The 16,927-nt window shown below is 43.7% G+C and overlaps 1 protein-coding gene across 1 annotated transcript in view; it reads right to left on the bottom strand.

The window, feature by feature from the left end:
• Nucleotides 1–16,927, bottom strand: part of ADAM12 (ADAM metallopeptidase domain 12) — a 175,481-nt gene that overhangs the window by 45,515 nt on the left and 113,039 nt on the right. The window contains exons 7-11 of the mRNA XM_063405105.1: nt 13,289–13,354; nt 12,314–12,385; nt 10,583–10,752; nt 8,951–9,035; nt 3,809–3,957 (exon numbers count right to left, since the gene is read on the bottom strand). Of these exons, the coding sequence (XP_063261175.1) occupies nt 3,809–3,957; nt 8,951–9,035; nt 10,583–10,752; nt 12,314–12,385; nt 13,289–13,354 (542 nt within the window). The remainder of the gene's footprint in view (nt 1–3,808; nt 3,958–8,950; nt 9,036–10,582; nt 10,753–12,313; nt 12,386–13,288; nt 13,355–16,927) is intronic.

The following is a 16,927-nucleotide window of genomic DNA, read 5'->3' as shown; positions in this document are numbered from 1 at the left end:
ACCCTTGAGTTTACAGGAGGGGAGAACTCTAACTAGCAAAATTTTGCATCCTTTAAGGCTGGCAAAAAATCTCAAACATCTCTGAACTCAATATTTCAAATTCTTAGAGGGAGCTCCCTTGGCTTCAAGCCCCATGGAGGCCCCTGTGCTCAATTTTGATGAAGAACGAGGTGTAAAAAGTGCATTTCCAAAATTATTAAATAAACAAGCGCTGCTAATTGGCAGCATCTAGCTCTGCAGTGCTGAATTCTGCTCACATTTGCAAGGGTATAAATCCAGCCCAATGCCTTGGGCAGCACCAGAACTCTGGTATTTATCTACCTGGCAGGAGGAATATTTTCACTCCTAAGAGGTGACACTTCAGGGAGATATTTGGAAAACAAGTGGAATACTGGAGTGGCCTCCCTGGCTCAGCCCAGTCCCTTCGTTTGCAGATAATGAGATCTCAGTAAAAAGATTCACAAATCTCTCTAATATTCCTTCTTTTTCCCTTGCAACAGCCCATGTACAAGACAATTTTAAAAACTAGAGGAATATCATTGCAACAGATGCATAAAAAAGAGGACAATGTGTATTAAATATTCCTTACTGATATGCTTAGTATCACTATTAGATATATTTAAATATTAATATTCCATAGTACTAAATACTAATTTTAGTACTAAATATTCCTTATTGAGAGCATTTTTATAGGAACCACCCCTGTTTCTACAGAAGGATTTATGTGATTTTCATAGCAAATATTTGAATCTCTACAAGTCCTGTATTGACACAAATTTGTGGGGTTTTGTGCCCGACTTCATGTTATAAAAAATACATTTTGCTAAAGTAGTAGGTCTTTGGACATTTGTAGCTCACACACAACTGGGGCTCATCTTGCTGGTATCTTTTAAGAATAAAAACTATAGGAAGCTGATTAAAGGATAGATCCAAGAGAGTTTAAATTCCACCCTGATCCCTGGAGATTTTTTTCCTCCAAGACCTCTCCAAAGACTGAAACAGAGGAACTGAAAGAAATTACAATAATTGATGAAATCCCTTTTAAGCCAACAGCCCTAAAACATTCCCTCTTGTGCATGACCACACCACTGACTCCAAAGTTACATTCACAAAGGCCCTTCTGGTATAACTCAGATATTTCCTATTTTTGTAGACATCAGATAAGGACTCCTTGGTGCTTTTTACACTAATTTCAGCTAGATTTTTTTTTTTATTGCACTCATTAAATCTACCTTGAACCGATTAGAAAAGCACAGAGTCAGTGCAGTGAGTACACTGAGAGCAGGCTGTCTCTCTAAATGGAGGTGGGATGCTCTTAACTTTGATTTTTTGGCTATTTCCAGAGCGCATTTGAGATAAGGAATATTCATTGGGCCTTCCCTTAACAGACAAGCACTTCCAGAGAGGAAAACTTTTCAGTGTTCCTTCAATAGAATGATGCCCAAGGGAGCCATTGGTGAGACACGTTGGGTAATTAAATATTCAAAGTGTTAATTTGGAATTGGTGAGCTGCAGCTTGGCTCAAGGCATGAAGTGTTCCCCAGGAATATTTATCTCTCAGACTGACAGCACGGTGTCGAGATGAAGCCTAAGGCTATAAATCCAAAGTTTCCATTTCTAAATCAATAATCAGTGCAAACAATCAGCCTGCTCAGGGCTGTGAAGGCCACAGCTCCTCCTCAGGCACCAGCTGAATGCAGAGTTTGGTGAAAATCCAAAAAGGGCACGACAAGACTGAGCTGGCTCCCCCTGCCCAAACTTTTGGGGTGCTGGGGGTGGGCAGAGCCTCAAGGAAGGTGCTACAGAAACCCCACAGGGGGAGCTGAGCTGCCTGGAGCCATCCCCGAGGGATGAGGAGTAAAACATCCAATTCCTCACGTCCTGAGGAGCCCTGAGTGGGCACAGCCTTGCTCTGAGCCAGTCTGGACTGGCCCATGCAGCACCAGGACAGGATCAGATACACCCAAAGGACTCCAGTGTGAAGGAGGAATGGAGGAGGAGCTGTTTAATGCCCCTCTCACCAGATGAGTTCAGAAAATGCCCAGAAATCTCTGTCCTGAGAGCATCCCTGTGTTTATCCCCAAGTGGAGCAGCTGGGTGCAGAACCAGGAGCTCAGCTGAGCTGACAGAAGCTGCAGTGATTCCCTCAGAGCCCAGAGCCCAGCCCTGCCTGCCCCCTGCTCACCATCCCCTCAGCTCAGAGCCCTGTCCCCTCCCCTGTCCCCAGAGTGTCCCCAGAGTGTCCCCAGAGCCCTGACCTGTGCAGGATGCAATTCCCTGGGGATCATTACCGCCTGTTGTCTCCAAAGAGCTCAGTTATTTTTCTTTTCCAGACTGCAGAAATCCCTCCCACCCCCTCCACTCTCACAACTCTTTGTTTGTCTCTCAGCTCGCTGTGCTTGGCCTCTGGCCACAGTCCTGATTTCTGCCCTGACGGAGGGTGACAGCTTTGCCTTTGAAGGAACTCCAAGGCTGCTGTTGGGCTGAGCAGCAGGGAACAACCCTGCCCAACACTCCCTGGCCTCTCCCAGGCTGCTCCCCTTCCTTCCCAGAAACTTGCAGCCTTGGAAAAGGCAGAGGGAGAGCTGATCACAACTCCCAGCAGAGGTTTTTAAGCAACAGATGAACTTTAAGCACACAGGGTGAGCATGGAGCTGGAAGGAACATCAGAGAACACCCAGAGCATCCTCCTGTCCTGAGGCACACCCAGCTGTACCTGCACTGCTGGCAGGTGTTTGCCTCCCTGGCTCTTACTGGATTCCAGTCACAGGCAGCCTAATTCCTGCCTCTGGCCCAGTCTGACCAGCAGAGAGCTTTGGCAATTGTGAAAAAGGCATATTAATATGGCTCTACGCAGATATTTACTATATGTATTATGCTAGATTGAAAACCAGCAGAGAGCTTTGGCAAATCTCACTTCAATTTAATCCTGCCAGTCCTAAATTCAATTTAATCCTGCCAGTCCTAGTCTGAACATGGAGAACACATTCCTCATCTCCTTCAGGTTGAACAGGAATTTCAAATACACCTCTGCCAGCAGTGACAGCTCCCTCTGCCTGAAATCTCAGTGTCCCCAGCACACTCCTGTCCCTTGGCACAGTGCCTCTGGCACCCCTCAGTGCTGCCAGGGACCCAGGGAATGCCCTGAGCTGGAAGGGACCTGTCAGGATCAGAGCAGAGCCCCTGGCCCTGCACTCACACAAGTGACCACAGGTTCACTGGGTTTTATTTCCCACATTTCTAATCTCTTTTTTGGAAGATCTCCCTCTGGACACAGAACAGCCTGAATCCCACTGACCTTGCAGATTTAATTTTCTCACACACTGAAACTGCTCCACACTTACAACAAAAGTTTGTGCAAAACAAAAAACCTGCTCTGCACGAGACAAAGAGTTTGCAGAGAGTTTGCATTTCCTGCATCACTGGATTTCCTGCACACTCATCTCAGTCTTGGCTCATTTCCTATTGTGACTGATGCTCAGCTGGCAAGGTGAGAGATGGAGAAATTCTGATTTCAATGCAGTTTGTTTGATTGTGGATTGTTTTTTTTTTAAGTTAACCAGCTGCTTACAGCATTTTTGTCTCTCAGATGGTTCACCTGGAAACAGAAAGGTGCAACAGTACACGCAGTGCTCTGATAACATTCAATCTTTTCAGCTTGACGAGGATAACCGCAACAAGATTTAACAGGAATTGAAAAATTTTTTGTTTTTTTACCTTTCAGTGTTCCTGAGGCACAAAATGAAAGCACAGATGTCCCACTGCAGCTGTAGCTTGTGCACCCTGGCAGCCTCAGCCTGGCACTTACCCAGTGGAGGGGTTCATGATGCAGCCCCCCTTGTCAGTGGAGGCTTTGCAGTTGCAGCCCCTCTCCAGCGTGTCGTGATTCATCCCAAAGTTGTGCCCCAGCTCATGAGCCAGTGTCACTGCTGCACCCAGAGGGTTTTCTGAGTGATCCTTCAAAATAAAATCCACACGAGAACCCGTCAGTTCAACATACAAACCCAACTCCAGGCACACATTCCCCCTCTAAGGTGCTGCTGCCTGTCCTTTGAAATGTTGTATAAATTCAGCAGCTGAAGTTACTCTGTTGTGAAATAAAGACAATTTGAAATTCATCTATGTACAGGGCAGAGTGGGAATTTCTGGACAGCCTTTCTGGCCACCCAGTTTCCCCATTAGATATTTGAAACCATGGAGCAGCTGTGAACATCTCTTTATTTGGGCTCAAAATTCAGTAAAGCCCCAAACTCCCAAGTCCCAGCAGTGGCAGAGAGAGGTCACCAGACATGGAGTGTTGGAAAGGGCAATAATTTATGGATGAGGATGAGTGTGATGAGAAGTGAGAAGATCCTTCGTGTCAGGAGGCAAATTAAAAATGCAGCAGGAGATTTCACTCAGTCTATTTAATTTGCTTCAGACTATTTCTTTAATATCAGAATGTCCAAGATTTCACAGACCTTGTAAGAAAAACCAAGAACCTTTAAAAATCTCCTTTTCAAAATGAAAGGCCAAAGCAAGCCAACATCTTCCATGGCCTCTTATAAACCTATGAATACTCTAAATGTTGAAAGTGTCAGTTTGAAATTCTAGCATTAATCTGATTTTTGGGACAATCATTTCTGAGGAATTCACTGCATGATTTCATTACAGGCTGCTGATCAGAATGATGTTTTGGCTTAACCACAAGTAAGAGACCTTTCCACACTGATCATTTTCCTTGAGGGAAAAAAAACCCCACTACACTTGTAAGAAAGCTTTCCCTGAAGGCATAAACATGTAATATAAATGCATGATCCACCATTTATCAGTCAGTAAATGGAATTACTGTGTACAGCTGCCGGCTCCAGAAGCGTGCATGAATATATTCACTTTAAATAACTCCTTCAGCGTCATCTAAGCCAAACTCCAGACTAAAAGGAAGTGAAAGGTAAAACTGTCTAAACCATTATCTGTGTACTAATGGAGGCCTTAATAAATGACTTAGGGTAGATGTAAGAGTTTCTTCTTCCATCTGGCTGGGCTAATATTTTTTAGTAAATCATTTCTCAAACAGCAAACAAACTCAAGAAGAGAACACAGTCATTCTGAACACACCAAACTGCTCCTTCTGCAATTGGAACCAGCTCAAAAGAATTCTATTTTTTCGCAAAATGTCTTTTTCAAAAAATTTTTTTCCTCAAATTTAAAATCTTTATATAAAAATCTTGTGTTTGTGTGCAGTTTGTCCTGCACAATACCTACATAATGAGATATCTTACTTAGGTCCTGGTGGGATACAGATGAATTTATCTTTGTGCACACAGTAATTGATGCAATAGTTAGAGAACTCAGTGCAATGGAACCTGAGGTCATAAAAAGAGCACAACCTCTCACTCAAATGGGAAAAAATGCAGGACTGAAGATTAAGAAAACAGCAAAATAATTCCATCTAATTTACCACTGACTCCTGGGATGATGCCTTGAAATTCAGGCTGTCTGGTCAGGACAGAAACTCCTCACTGAGCCACACAGACACAGCAAACTGAGCTCAGACCTTCTTTATTTCCCCAGCATCTCTCCCACTTACTGAGCACTGATTATATTTCTCTGAATACTCTGGGGCTGTCAACTAAAACTACAAACAGGGATTCACACAGTCCACTCCAGAAGCAGAGCAATAAATGATGTGAAATGTAATTTGGGACTTGGATAGGCAAACAATTATTCCAGCCCATGCAGTTCTCATTACTTGCTCAGATCCACTTGGAATGCAATTTTATCAGCTTCTGGAGAGGGTTTTTAAAAGGAGGAATGTGATGCCTCAGCAAAAGAGGTTATTTGAAGACAGCATAAATGAAGATTATCAAAACAAACAGTGACATGTTCCATTTGATCCTGAGACCGTTTAAATATCACAAGGACTAAAGAAATGAATAGCAATGTGACTTTGATTTATTCCACCAGGGTCTTTCAAAGTTAACTTGAGCAGTAAAAGTCATTACCAGACACATTTCACAAGCACTGAATAAGCAACCATCCACTGTTAAGACATTATAAGCTGTTGCACAAAACATGCAGCTGCTTTCAGCTGAATTCTGCTTCATTCCACTGGGATTTAAATCAAATCCTAATAATTAAATACTGTCACCTACAGCTCCAACAGGAAAATGCCCTGATCCTGGTACCTTCAGTGCTTGTTCATAGAGCCACAGAATGGTTTGAACTGGAAGGGACCTCAAAAATCACCCAAGCCCCATCCAGCCTGGCCTTGGGCACTGCCAGGGATCCAGGGGCAGCCACAGCTGCTCTGGGCACCCTCACAGGGAACAATTCCTGCCCAATATCTAATCTAAATCTCTCCTCTGTAAGTTTAAATCCCTTCTCCTTTGCCCTATCACTATCTGCCCAGATAAAAAGTTCTTTTCTCTCAGAAATATTTCACTTTTAAATCCATGAATTCAGTGAGCAACCTTTGGAAACAGAAGAATGAAGACTGAATCACGTCAAAGACTCGCTTTAATGCCAATTTCTCTTTGGTTTTTCTATGACACTACAGAAACTTCACAGGCAAATGAAATGATAAAGGTCTTGTTAAAGCTTCTCACACTCACATGGCTGCTCTCCCTGCTTTGAGCTCCTCTGAAAATTAATGGGAGACAGGGTGTCACCCACTGAGAGAGCTCAGCCCTATGGAAAAGAGACAGGCAGGCTCCCAGGGAGGCATGACAGAGGAATTTAGATCAGAAAGCAGAGCTGACTAACTGCAAAAAGAACCAGGAAAATCACATCAGACAAGAGCCACTCCACATTTTGTATTCAAATGTCATTTCTGACGCAGTCTCTCATTGTCTTTTCTTCCAGAACAGGTTTTAGATTGTGGGAGCCTTTGGTGCTGAGTGCTGGGGGTGGGGTGGGCAAGAAATTGGCTGAATTGTGAAGTTGGCCAAATGTTCATTTGCAGTGCTGGGACACCTGAGCCCCTCACCTTCCCAGGCTAAGAATGATTCACTCTTTCACAGAATCACAGAATCTTTTAGGCTGGAAAAGACCTTAAAGACCACGGAGTACAAGCACACCCCAGCCCTGCCCAGGCCACCTCTGCCCCACGTCCCCAAGTGCCACATCCACAGGGATTTAAATCCCTCCAGGAGTGGGGACTCCACTTCTTCCCTGGGCAGCTGTGCCAAGGTACAGCTACCAATATCTATAAATATGGATATATTAGTATAGATATAGATATCGTTTTGTCTATACCTGGGTCAGCCTTTGCTAACTCAGGGGATGGCTGGGCAGCTGCACTTTTGGGTTTTGGGGTGAGTGTTTGCTTTGTTAGGATTTGGCTCCTTTTTGAGGATTTGCTTGAAGAGCTGGAGAACATTTCTGGTTATTCTGTGCAAGTTACAAGTTAATTTGAAATTTCCACCTCAAAAGCTTAAATTCACCTAAATTCACTTAAATTCACTTAAATTCACTTAACTTCACTTAAATTCACTGAGTCTCTGGGTACCATTGTGCTCCCCCTCATGACAGAAGCTTCAGCCTGGGCCAGCACTCATCCACAGACCCTGGGTTTCTCCTGGACGTATAAATCAGTCCCCTCTCCATGAGAACGTCCTAAAGAAATGCTGATTCTTGTTTTCTTGTTACTGGAATGAACTATTTGTAATTATTTCTCTTTAAAGTGACAGTTTCCAGAGCAAAGAGAACTGACTTGGCAGTAAATTACACTGTGGAGTGTCTTAAATCTTATGCTAAAAATTAAAAGGACAAAAAGGTCATCAATAAGGGCATCTCTGACTGCAGAAAAAGCCAAAGCAGTGACTGCAGGGCTGAGAGTAAACGGGTGAAATGGGGCTGTCTGCCTCATCTGTGCCTTTGCCAAGATTTGGGGGTGCACTGGGAGACTCCTACAGCTCTTTCTTCATTTTTTCCTCCTTTTCCTTTTGTACTTCTCCCCAAGATACCCAGTGAATAATTGTTACAGACAGCAATTACAGGCTCAGCCTCTCAAGCTACCAAGAGCCTGAAACTTTTGTCTTTTCTACAACTTTGACACAATTTTCCCCAAATTATGTGTCCTGTTTTAATGCTTTTCCCCTCAGTCTAAACACAAAACACTGTACAACTGAAATCTAAAATTAAAAAAAAAATCAGAAAGAAAATACATCAGAACTCCTTCCAGAAATTGGACAAGATGTTTGCTTGTGTGTTCACCATGTCTTGCATCTAACAACAACAGTAATACCCTGGGAGAGACTCAGGTGGAATAAATGCTGCCATTGTTTGTTCTCGCTGTCTGGCAATGTAATAAAACCACTGCTGCAAAGATGGAAAATAAGGCCTAACACAGGAAACTCTATAAATACAGAATAAAATCAATATAATAAAAGATTCAGGATAGACTGCTGCTGCCTGTAACACAAGAATACCCAAGAGTATAACAAATACATCTTCTGGTTCTCTTCCTTCACAGCACCTCAGCACCTGGTGCAGTAACAATTAGAGATATAAACTCCTTGCAAAGAGGCCCTGCTATATTTTAATGCAATATTTTATTTTTTTCACTATGGAAACTATCATTTACAGGCAATCTGAAGGGAGATATAAACAACAGGGAGATGGAAAATGGGACAAATGGGGCTGATGCTGTGGTTCGGGTTCAGGAGTGCAGAAGCTGATGTGGTGCCACCCCAGCTGGGCCAGTTTGAGTGCTGGGCTCCCCAGTTGGCCCAGTCTGAGTGCTGGGCTCCCCAGTTGGGCCAGTTTGAGTGCTGGGCTCCCCAGTTGGCCCAGTCTGAGTGCTGGGCTCCCCAGCTGGGCCAGTCTGAGTGCTGGGCTCCCCAGTTGGCCCAGTTTGAGTGCTGGGCTCCCCAGTTGGGCCAGTCTGAGTGCTGGGCTCCCCAGTTGGGCCAGTTTGAGTGCTGGGCTCCCCAGTTGGGCCAGTTTGAGTGCTGGGCTCCCCACTCACCATGACGACGCCTCCAGACTGCTCTGCTGTGCACATGCTCATGATGGGAGCCATGCCAATGGTTGTCCCCTGGAAGTACACCCCGCTGCAGAGGGGAGAGCAGACACAGAGTCAGTGCCAGGACCCCTCCTGCCCTTTCCAGTTCTGTGTTTCTGCAATCTCCAACTGAGACCCCGCTCCTGCTCCTCACATCTGCAGGTCCAAGGCAGTGGAAAGCCCAGGTGAGCTCTGCTGACTCAGAGGAACTGAACCAGAGTCCCAGCTCTTGGAGCATCCATTGGATCACCCCCATTGGATCACCCCCATTGGATCACCCCCACTGGATCACCCCATTGGATTTCTCCCATTGGATCACCCCCATTGGATCATCCCCATTGGATTCCCCCCCCCCCAACTGGATCCCCCCCCACTGGATTCCTCCCATTGGATCCCTCCCCATTGGATTCCCCCCACTCAATCACCCCCATTGGATCACCCCATTGGATCATCCTCACTGTATCACGCCCATTGGATCATCCTCACTGGATCACCCTGTTGGATCATTCCCACTGGACCCCCCCCATTGGATCACCCCCACTGGATCATCCTCACTGGATCACCCCCGTGGATCATCCTCACTGGATCACCCTGTTGGATTCATCCCATTGGACTCCTCCCATTGGATCACCCCCACTGGATCACCCCACTGGATCTCCCCCCCACTGGATCACCCCCAATCAGATCACTTCCACTGGATCACCCCACTGGATTCCCCCAATTGGATCACCCCCCTTTGTTTTTCCTGCTGCAACAGGGCCCCTCTTCCCTTTCTTTGTTTCTGCTGACTGAAGTTGGGAACAGAAGTACAACCATAAAAATAATGCCTCTAACTCAAAGAAGGGTTATTGTAATGCAAGGGGAAGTTTATGTGCTACTTGTGATGATGCACAGCCTCGAATGTAATAATTTCAAACAAAGTGTTATTACACATATAGAGCAATCAAATATCTCAGGAGGGACAGTTTGGAAAGGCTCAATTTATTCTTATTCAGGTAATGTAAGAAGTAAATAACTCCTTTTAATTACTGAGACATCAGGTGTGTTTATCTGCTCAGTATAAAGAATAGCCAATTGATCAAAATAATTCCTATTCAAGAAAGAGGTGTTCCTCTTACCTATTTTTTAGGAGTGCTTTTACTTTCACAGAATCAGAGACTGGTTTGTGTTGACAGGAACCTTTACTCAATTACTTTACTCCAAGAAAAAGCAGCAGGGTGAAATACGGTTTTGATTTAATTTTTAAGTCACGAATGCAAACGAATTCTCTAAATTAGACAGGATTTTAAAGCATACTGTGGTCATTTTATTAAGAAATAGGCTTCACCTGAGGGCCAGAGCAGGGCTGGCTTTTCCAGTGACAGTTTAGACTGGGGCCAGTTCAAACTGGGTGTAAATTCATGCCCTGAGCATGTGGCAGGTGAATACAACCTTCTGCTCCACACGAGCTGGACTCAGCACAGGCTTCGAGCACCAGGGCTGGGAAAGGCAACCCTCAGGAACACAGAGGTTCCTCCAGCTGGGGAAGGACTCAGCTGTCCTGAACTCCCCCAATCCCCAGAACCCTGGTGGGTATCTCATCCAGAGCCAACTAACCTGATGAGCTGTGCATTGTCATGGGCTTTCCGGGGCAGCAGCTTGAGCTTCCTCCAGTCCAGGAACTCGTGCAGGCTGGTGAAGGGGTCTTGGGAAATGGAGCACTTATCCATGTCATTCCACACCTCCACCCCCACCAGGGCCACTCGGATATTCAGTGGCCTGTAGAACTAAGGAGAAGAGAAGAGTAGGAAATATCTGTCAGAAAAACATTTCGGACTAGAATATTCAGATTAGAATATTTCAATAAAAGCATAATGCCCCTTTTTTGTAGAGGTTAAACTCATTTCTTCTTGAGGGCAAAACACCTGACAGGACTCAGACAAAATATTTCCAAGACTCCCAGAAAACAGTTCTGACCCAACTCAGGAGCCATAACGCATCCAAAGAGATCCAGGGATTCCCTGCTTGTCCCTGTCCTGCCCAGACCCAATTCCAGAGGAGAGGAACTGTGCTGTGCCATGGCTGTGGTTCACAACAACAGCTGGAAATCAGCCAGGGTCATCAAGACTTGCACAGAGCAGATAAAACCAAGTGATTTTATCTCTTCCCCCACCAGCAAATGCCATTTTGCTGCAAGAGGGGAGCCACAGCAACATCAGCGGAGCCACAGCAATTCCAATGTGAGAGTAATGGGAGGAAGGAGTCAAGGATTGATCAAGTCCAGATCTGCCTGACAGGCTGAGGAAAACACCCAGTAGATCTTTGTCTTGTTTCTATGCATTCCAGTCATTTGCATAACGCCAGCATTTGCTGAGCATAAATTAAGCATGAAACAAAAAATATATTACAATATGCAAAATTAATTTTGAGCAGGTAACATATAAACACCTGTCCTCTGGCAATAAGTCAGCAAGACAATTATGGATGAGGCTGAGGTGTCTCCAGCAGCTTGTTTTTAATCAGGAATGCTTCTCCTTGAGCTACTGCCCTTGAAGTATCACTTGATAAGTTCTCAGATAAATTAAGATGCTCTCAGTTGTAATTTCACTACCAGAGTCCTAATATTTTCTGGCCATACAGCCCAACAAACATAAACTCTAATTTGTTCAAAAACCACTCTAGAGGACTCTTAGCCTTTACTGTTTACTGTCAAGGCATTATTTCAAGACCAAAAGAAATTCAGTGTATGTTTCTCTCTTATTGCTCTCACTCAGCCATCAACCCTGCTTCCTTATTTTTAATTCTGCCATCTTCCTTGGATTACACATCTTATTAACTGTATTTTCACAGGCCTTTGTTGGCCTTACAATTGGACCTTCCCTTGTTACTGCAATAACTGTGTTTTCACAGGCCTTTGTTGGCCTTACAATTGGACCTTCCCTTGTTACTGCAATAACTGTGTTTTCACAGGCCTTTGTTGGCCTTACAATTGGACCTTCCCTTGTTGCTGCAATGACTTTGTTCTCTGAATTTCTCTTAAAAATAATCTTTTTTCTATAGGCTGTTCCATAGGTGATTATCCTCCCCCTCCTCCCTGGTGAATAAAATCTCAGGGCTGAACTGGGCTTTTTCTTAGGAATAGATCTTTACATCCCATATACAGCAGAGCAGAGCTCATGGCGTCGTGTATCAAAGGGTAAATGAAGGGTTTAAATTTGCTTTTCCTGGCTGGAGAGCAGCTTTGCTCTGAAGTACTGGAGTACCAGGAAAGCTGCAGGGTTAGCTCCTTCAGCATCCTTCAGAAAGGGTGGTAAGGTGGGAAAAGGGAAACGATCCTCCTGTTCTTACCTTATCAACGTAGTTTGCAATCTCTATCAGCCTCTGCTTAATTTTTTCCACATCTTTGCCTTGTCTCTGAAACTTGGAATGTAAAGGATCATTGTACCAGCAGCACAAATGTCCCAGAGCTTTCCCCCAAAACCCAGCACTTCAGGGATGTTTGGGAATTAGGGTGCAGCCAAAATCCACCAGGAGACTCCTGCTGGATTCACAGGACCACAGGCTGCCCCAAAAGAGACACAGACTGTGGGACAGGATTTTGGTTCTAGTGGAAAGATTTTAAAAATCTCCAAGTGTTCCATAGGGGTCTTTTCAGGACTGGTGTTTTGGGAAAAAGTTCTTCTCTTGGCAGGGCTTGCAAGAGTGATTGTAATTCCCTAAGGAACAGTCTTCAAGGAGAAAAGAAGAGGAGAGGGGAAAGGGGAAAGAGGAGAGAGGAAAAAGAGGGAAAAGAGGGAAAAGAGAAAAAAGAGGAAAAAGAAAAAAAAGAGGAAAAAGGAAAAAGAGGAAAAAGGAAAAAGAGAAAAAAGAGGAAAAAGAGGAAAAAGAGGAAAAAGAGGAAAAAGAGGAAAAAGAGGAAAAAGAGGAAAAAGAGGAAAAAGAAAGAGGGAAAAGAGAGAAAAGGGAGAAAAGGGGGAAAAGGCAAGGCAAGTGCTCCAGAAGCACTGACAGCCCACTGAGGGCACAGTGAATGGCAGTGAGGACTTCCCTTGCTCAAGGAATGAATATTTGCCTCTTCCTCCATACTGACACAGTCATTTCAGAGTCAAACTCCTTCTGAAGAATTGCAAGAAATTTTGCAACTGAGCATCATTATTGTCCCACCTTAACAATTTCTTCCTTGCTCAGCCCTAATTAGGGAGGGTGATTTACCTCAGAAAACCATGATATCATTGACTGCAGCACCTTATTTGCAGCACCATGGTAACTGAACTGAGCTGCCCCTCTCCTGCTCACATAACTTTTTATTTTGCAGTTCCTTACCTCACGATTATCTGCCACAATAACAAGCTCCACGTACTTCGTTGTCTTCAGAGTCTCCCTCTTGTACTGTCAAAAAAACATCAAAGTCTGATTTTATCTCCAGCCTTGGTACAACAAAGTGCTTGCAAGTGGAAATACACAGTGTCTCAGGTTTCCTCCATTTTACCAAGATTTTATTACATCCAAATTTGTAGTGTGTTCCTCCTCCTCGTGGAAGTTTTCCTTACAAAACCCCTCAGGATTTGATCACAGAAAGCAGGAGAGTGGTGCAAAGTCTCTCTCAACCTTTCAGCTTTCTGCAGTTGAAACGTTTGAGTTATCTTTCCTCACAGGAGAACATCCCCTCTAGCAGAAAGACCTTTGCTATTTCCAAGGCACGCTTAAAGGAGGGATGAGGTAACTTCTAACAAACATTTCACACAATAGGCAAACTGGTTGCTAAGAAAAATGAGAGATAAAGGGATATTGAGTGAAGCAGAGAAGAGGTCAAGTAGTCAACTGATAAATTATGTAGGAAGAAAAACCCAAAAATAAAAGAAGCAGAACTAACTGTCACTGTCTGGGGAAGCAAATTAATACTTGAAAAATGGAAGGCACACGTTTCATTTTTGTATCTGTATATTCATAAAAAATGCAGGTCTAAAAGAATCATAATGCTTAACTGAAAAAACAAAATCACTGAAGAAAGTGAAATGATTTTGTAAGAGTACAAAACATGTCACAGCTCCTTTGCTACCCTAAATTTAAGTGACCTATCAGTGCCTGTGAAAGTCCTGTGATTTACAGCAGCAGCATCCATCCTATCATTCTTTCCTTGTGTCTGGATGAGGACATTCAGGGAAAAGAGGTCTCAGCAGAATATCTGATCCTCCTGCCAGAGCTCAGAGGGCTTAAACAGATGTCTGACCTACAACTGACCACCATGTCCTGAGCTGCAGCAAAGCTCTTTAACCTAAAACAGACTAAAGCTTTCCAAGGAAAACTGCTCCAAGGCAAACTGAGATCCCCTAAGCACAGCCAGTGCTGGACATCTCCTTCCTGCCAAATTTCACAAAGTTTTCCTCACATTATCAAACTGTTCCTCTTCATTATCTGCAGATTAAGGATTTTGATGTTTTGCAAGAATTAGAGAAAAGTGAACCACGCAATCTTTAGTATCTGACTTTCCAACTAAGATTTAATAGTGTTGCAAATGCCAATAACTTGAAAAAAGTTTCATTTGGACAATATCTATGGATGGAGAGAGGAGTAAAGGCTGCTGTTAATGAACTAAACATCAAGGATGCAAACACTTGACAGGATTGCCCTTAATAGGGGCTCTGGCAGATGAGCTGAGGTAGATTCTTCTAGAACTCCTGGTGCTGGGGTGTGTTGTCACTCAGACACGAGTGAGGTGCCACAGAAGGCAAATGGCCATGTGGCTGTGGTTTGTGATGGAATTGATTCTCAGGCACTAAAACTCTCCCATCCTGAAATTTATTATGAGGTCCTAAAGAGATGCATCTCCAAGGTGCCTCTCATCCTCCTCCAAGTGAAGAAGAAAAGGTGATACAGGAAAATCAGAGTTCAACGGTACAAGGAGAGCTCAGTTACATCAGTCAGTTTAAAACACTTCCCTCTCACCAAGAGTAAAACTCTTTGGACTGGGGTGAGCTGGAGAGAAATTGGCTAGCAGGTATAAAATCACATAAGCCTCTGGAGACTGACTTGCACACCAAATCTCTTCCTGAGATTTGCCCAAAGGCTATGTGAATTCCTAGGACTCAATATTTATTTATGAAATATACCTAATTACAGCTCCTTTCAGCTTGCTTTCTGCAGCCAGGTGCATCAATGCACAAGTCCTTTGCTGAGTTAATCCTCCAGAACTGAAATGAAGAGGCAATGACACAGCCATGAGAGCTGGGCTTTGTTCCACTCACCATTGTCTCTCTCCTCTGCCTCTTCCACACCTGATCTGTCACAAACCTGCTGTCCCAGCCCTTTGTACCCCTCCTCAGCCTTCCCTGCCTGGGAATTGGCGTGGCTTGGATGGACACTGCAGTGCTTCATATTATGGTCATATACATATAACTTCCCATCCTTCATATTATGGTCATATATTTTGATTCTCATATGGTTATAACCAGAATTTAAGGCTGCCTAAGAATTCTGAGCCATGTCTGGAAAAGTTCTTGCCCTCCCAAGATGAAAGAGAACTTGAGAGCTGGGACACTTTGCTAACACCAGCTTTGGAACATTTAGATTTTAGCAGCAAAGTCTCTTATGCAGACAAAACAAATTCTCAGCATGTTATTTTACAGAGGTATCCTTGGGGTTGCTGTGATGTTGGCAGAAATGTACTCCACGTGAGATGCATCTGATAATGGAAATTAGAACATTAAATGAGCTAAAAAGCAGGAAGAGGAAATGCTGTACCAAATTCATCTGCATGTTGGATAAGGTGGGAGAAAAGGCTGGGTTAGGTGTTCACATAATGATACAAATCTGCCATCAGCATTTCTTGAATGTCACATTTGGGGATTTGTACTTGCATGTACATCTCAGGCTTTGCAGCAGGTCCGTGGTTGAGGAGAGCAACCCAAGTGACATCTCGAGATACAACTATGCAATGGAATTAATTTATTTTACATTTTTAGGAATGTTACATCTAGAGCATTAGCTGTACCTGCACCTAACCCAAAGCCCTTGGTGATACACTGATCTCACATTTCAGCTCTGCTGAAGGAGAATTTCATGTAGGTGGCTGAGGGAAGACTCAGGGGATGAAACAAACAAAAATCTTCCCCCAGACCTGTCAAGAAGCCAAATATTTTCATCATGCCCTGATCCTTGGACCAGATTTCTGCTTTATTCTGTCACCCAGTGTGATTTGGAGCAGCTTTATGTCTCCCCACTTTGCAGGTCATCTTTATTCAACGTGCCCACTGACAGACTGCTTAGTGACAACACTGAAATATGAAAACTCACTCCACACATTACATCTGACAGCTTTCAAAATTCCTACATTAGAAGCTTAACCAACTTACTCATTAAATTTATTGTACCTATCCATATGATGTGACTGTTGACAGGTTTTATAATTATGTCCACTGAACCACAGCAAAAATATTTTTCAGATTTTTCTAGTGAAATTTGAGATGTAGTGGAAGCCACCAGCAAAACAGGAGAACCATGAGGGCAATAATCAAATGGCTTTGATTGTGACAGTTTGTTACACACACACATTTTGTTTCTTCATTGCATTGACTGCTTCAGTGGAATTCAGTCAAAGTCACAAATAATTTGGGGAAACCTTGATAAAGTTGTATTTCCAATGTTTCCCACCCACAGATACTTTTAGAAATACACTTAATTCTCAGAATGTTACATGCAAATTCTAATGCTCTAGACGTAATATTTCTAAAAATGTAAAATAAATTAATTCCATTGCATAGTTGTATCTCGAGATGTCAGTTGGGTTGCTCTCCTTAACCACGGACCTGCTGCAAAGCCTGAGATGTACATGCAAGTACAAATCCCCAAATGTGACATTCCAGAAATGCTGATGGCAGATTTGTATCATTATGTGACTCCTGAACACCTAACCCAGCCTTTTCTCCCACCCTTATCCAACATGCAGATGAATTTGGTACAGCA

Source organism: Prinia subflava, chromosome 9 (genome assembly GCF_021018805.1).
Source record: "Prinia subflava isolate CZ2003 ecotype Zambia chromosome 9, Cam_Psub_1.2, whole genome shotgun sequence".
In the NCBI taxonomy this organism is placed as follows: domain Eukaryota; kingdom Metazoa; phylum Chordata; class Aves; order Passeriformes; family Cisticolidae; genus Prinia; species Prinia subflava.
This window is presented reverse-complemented; position numbering and strand designations above follow the sequence as displayed.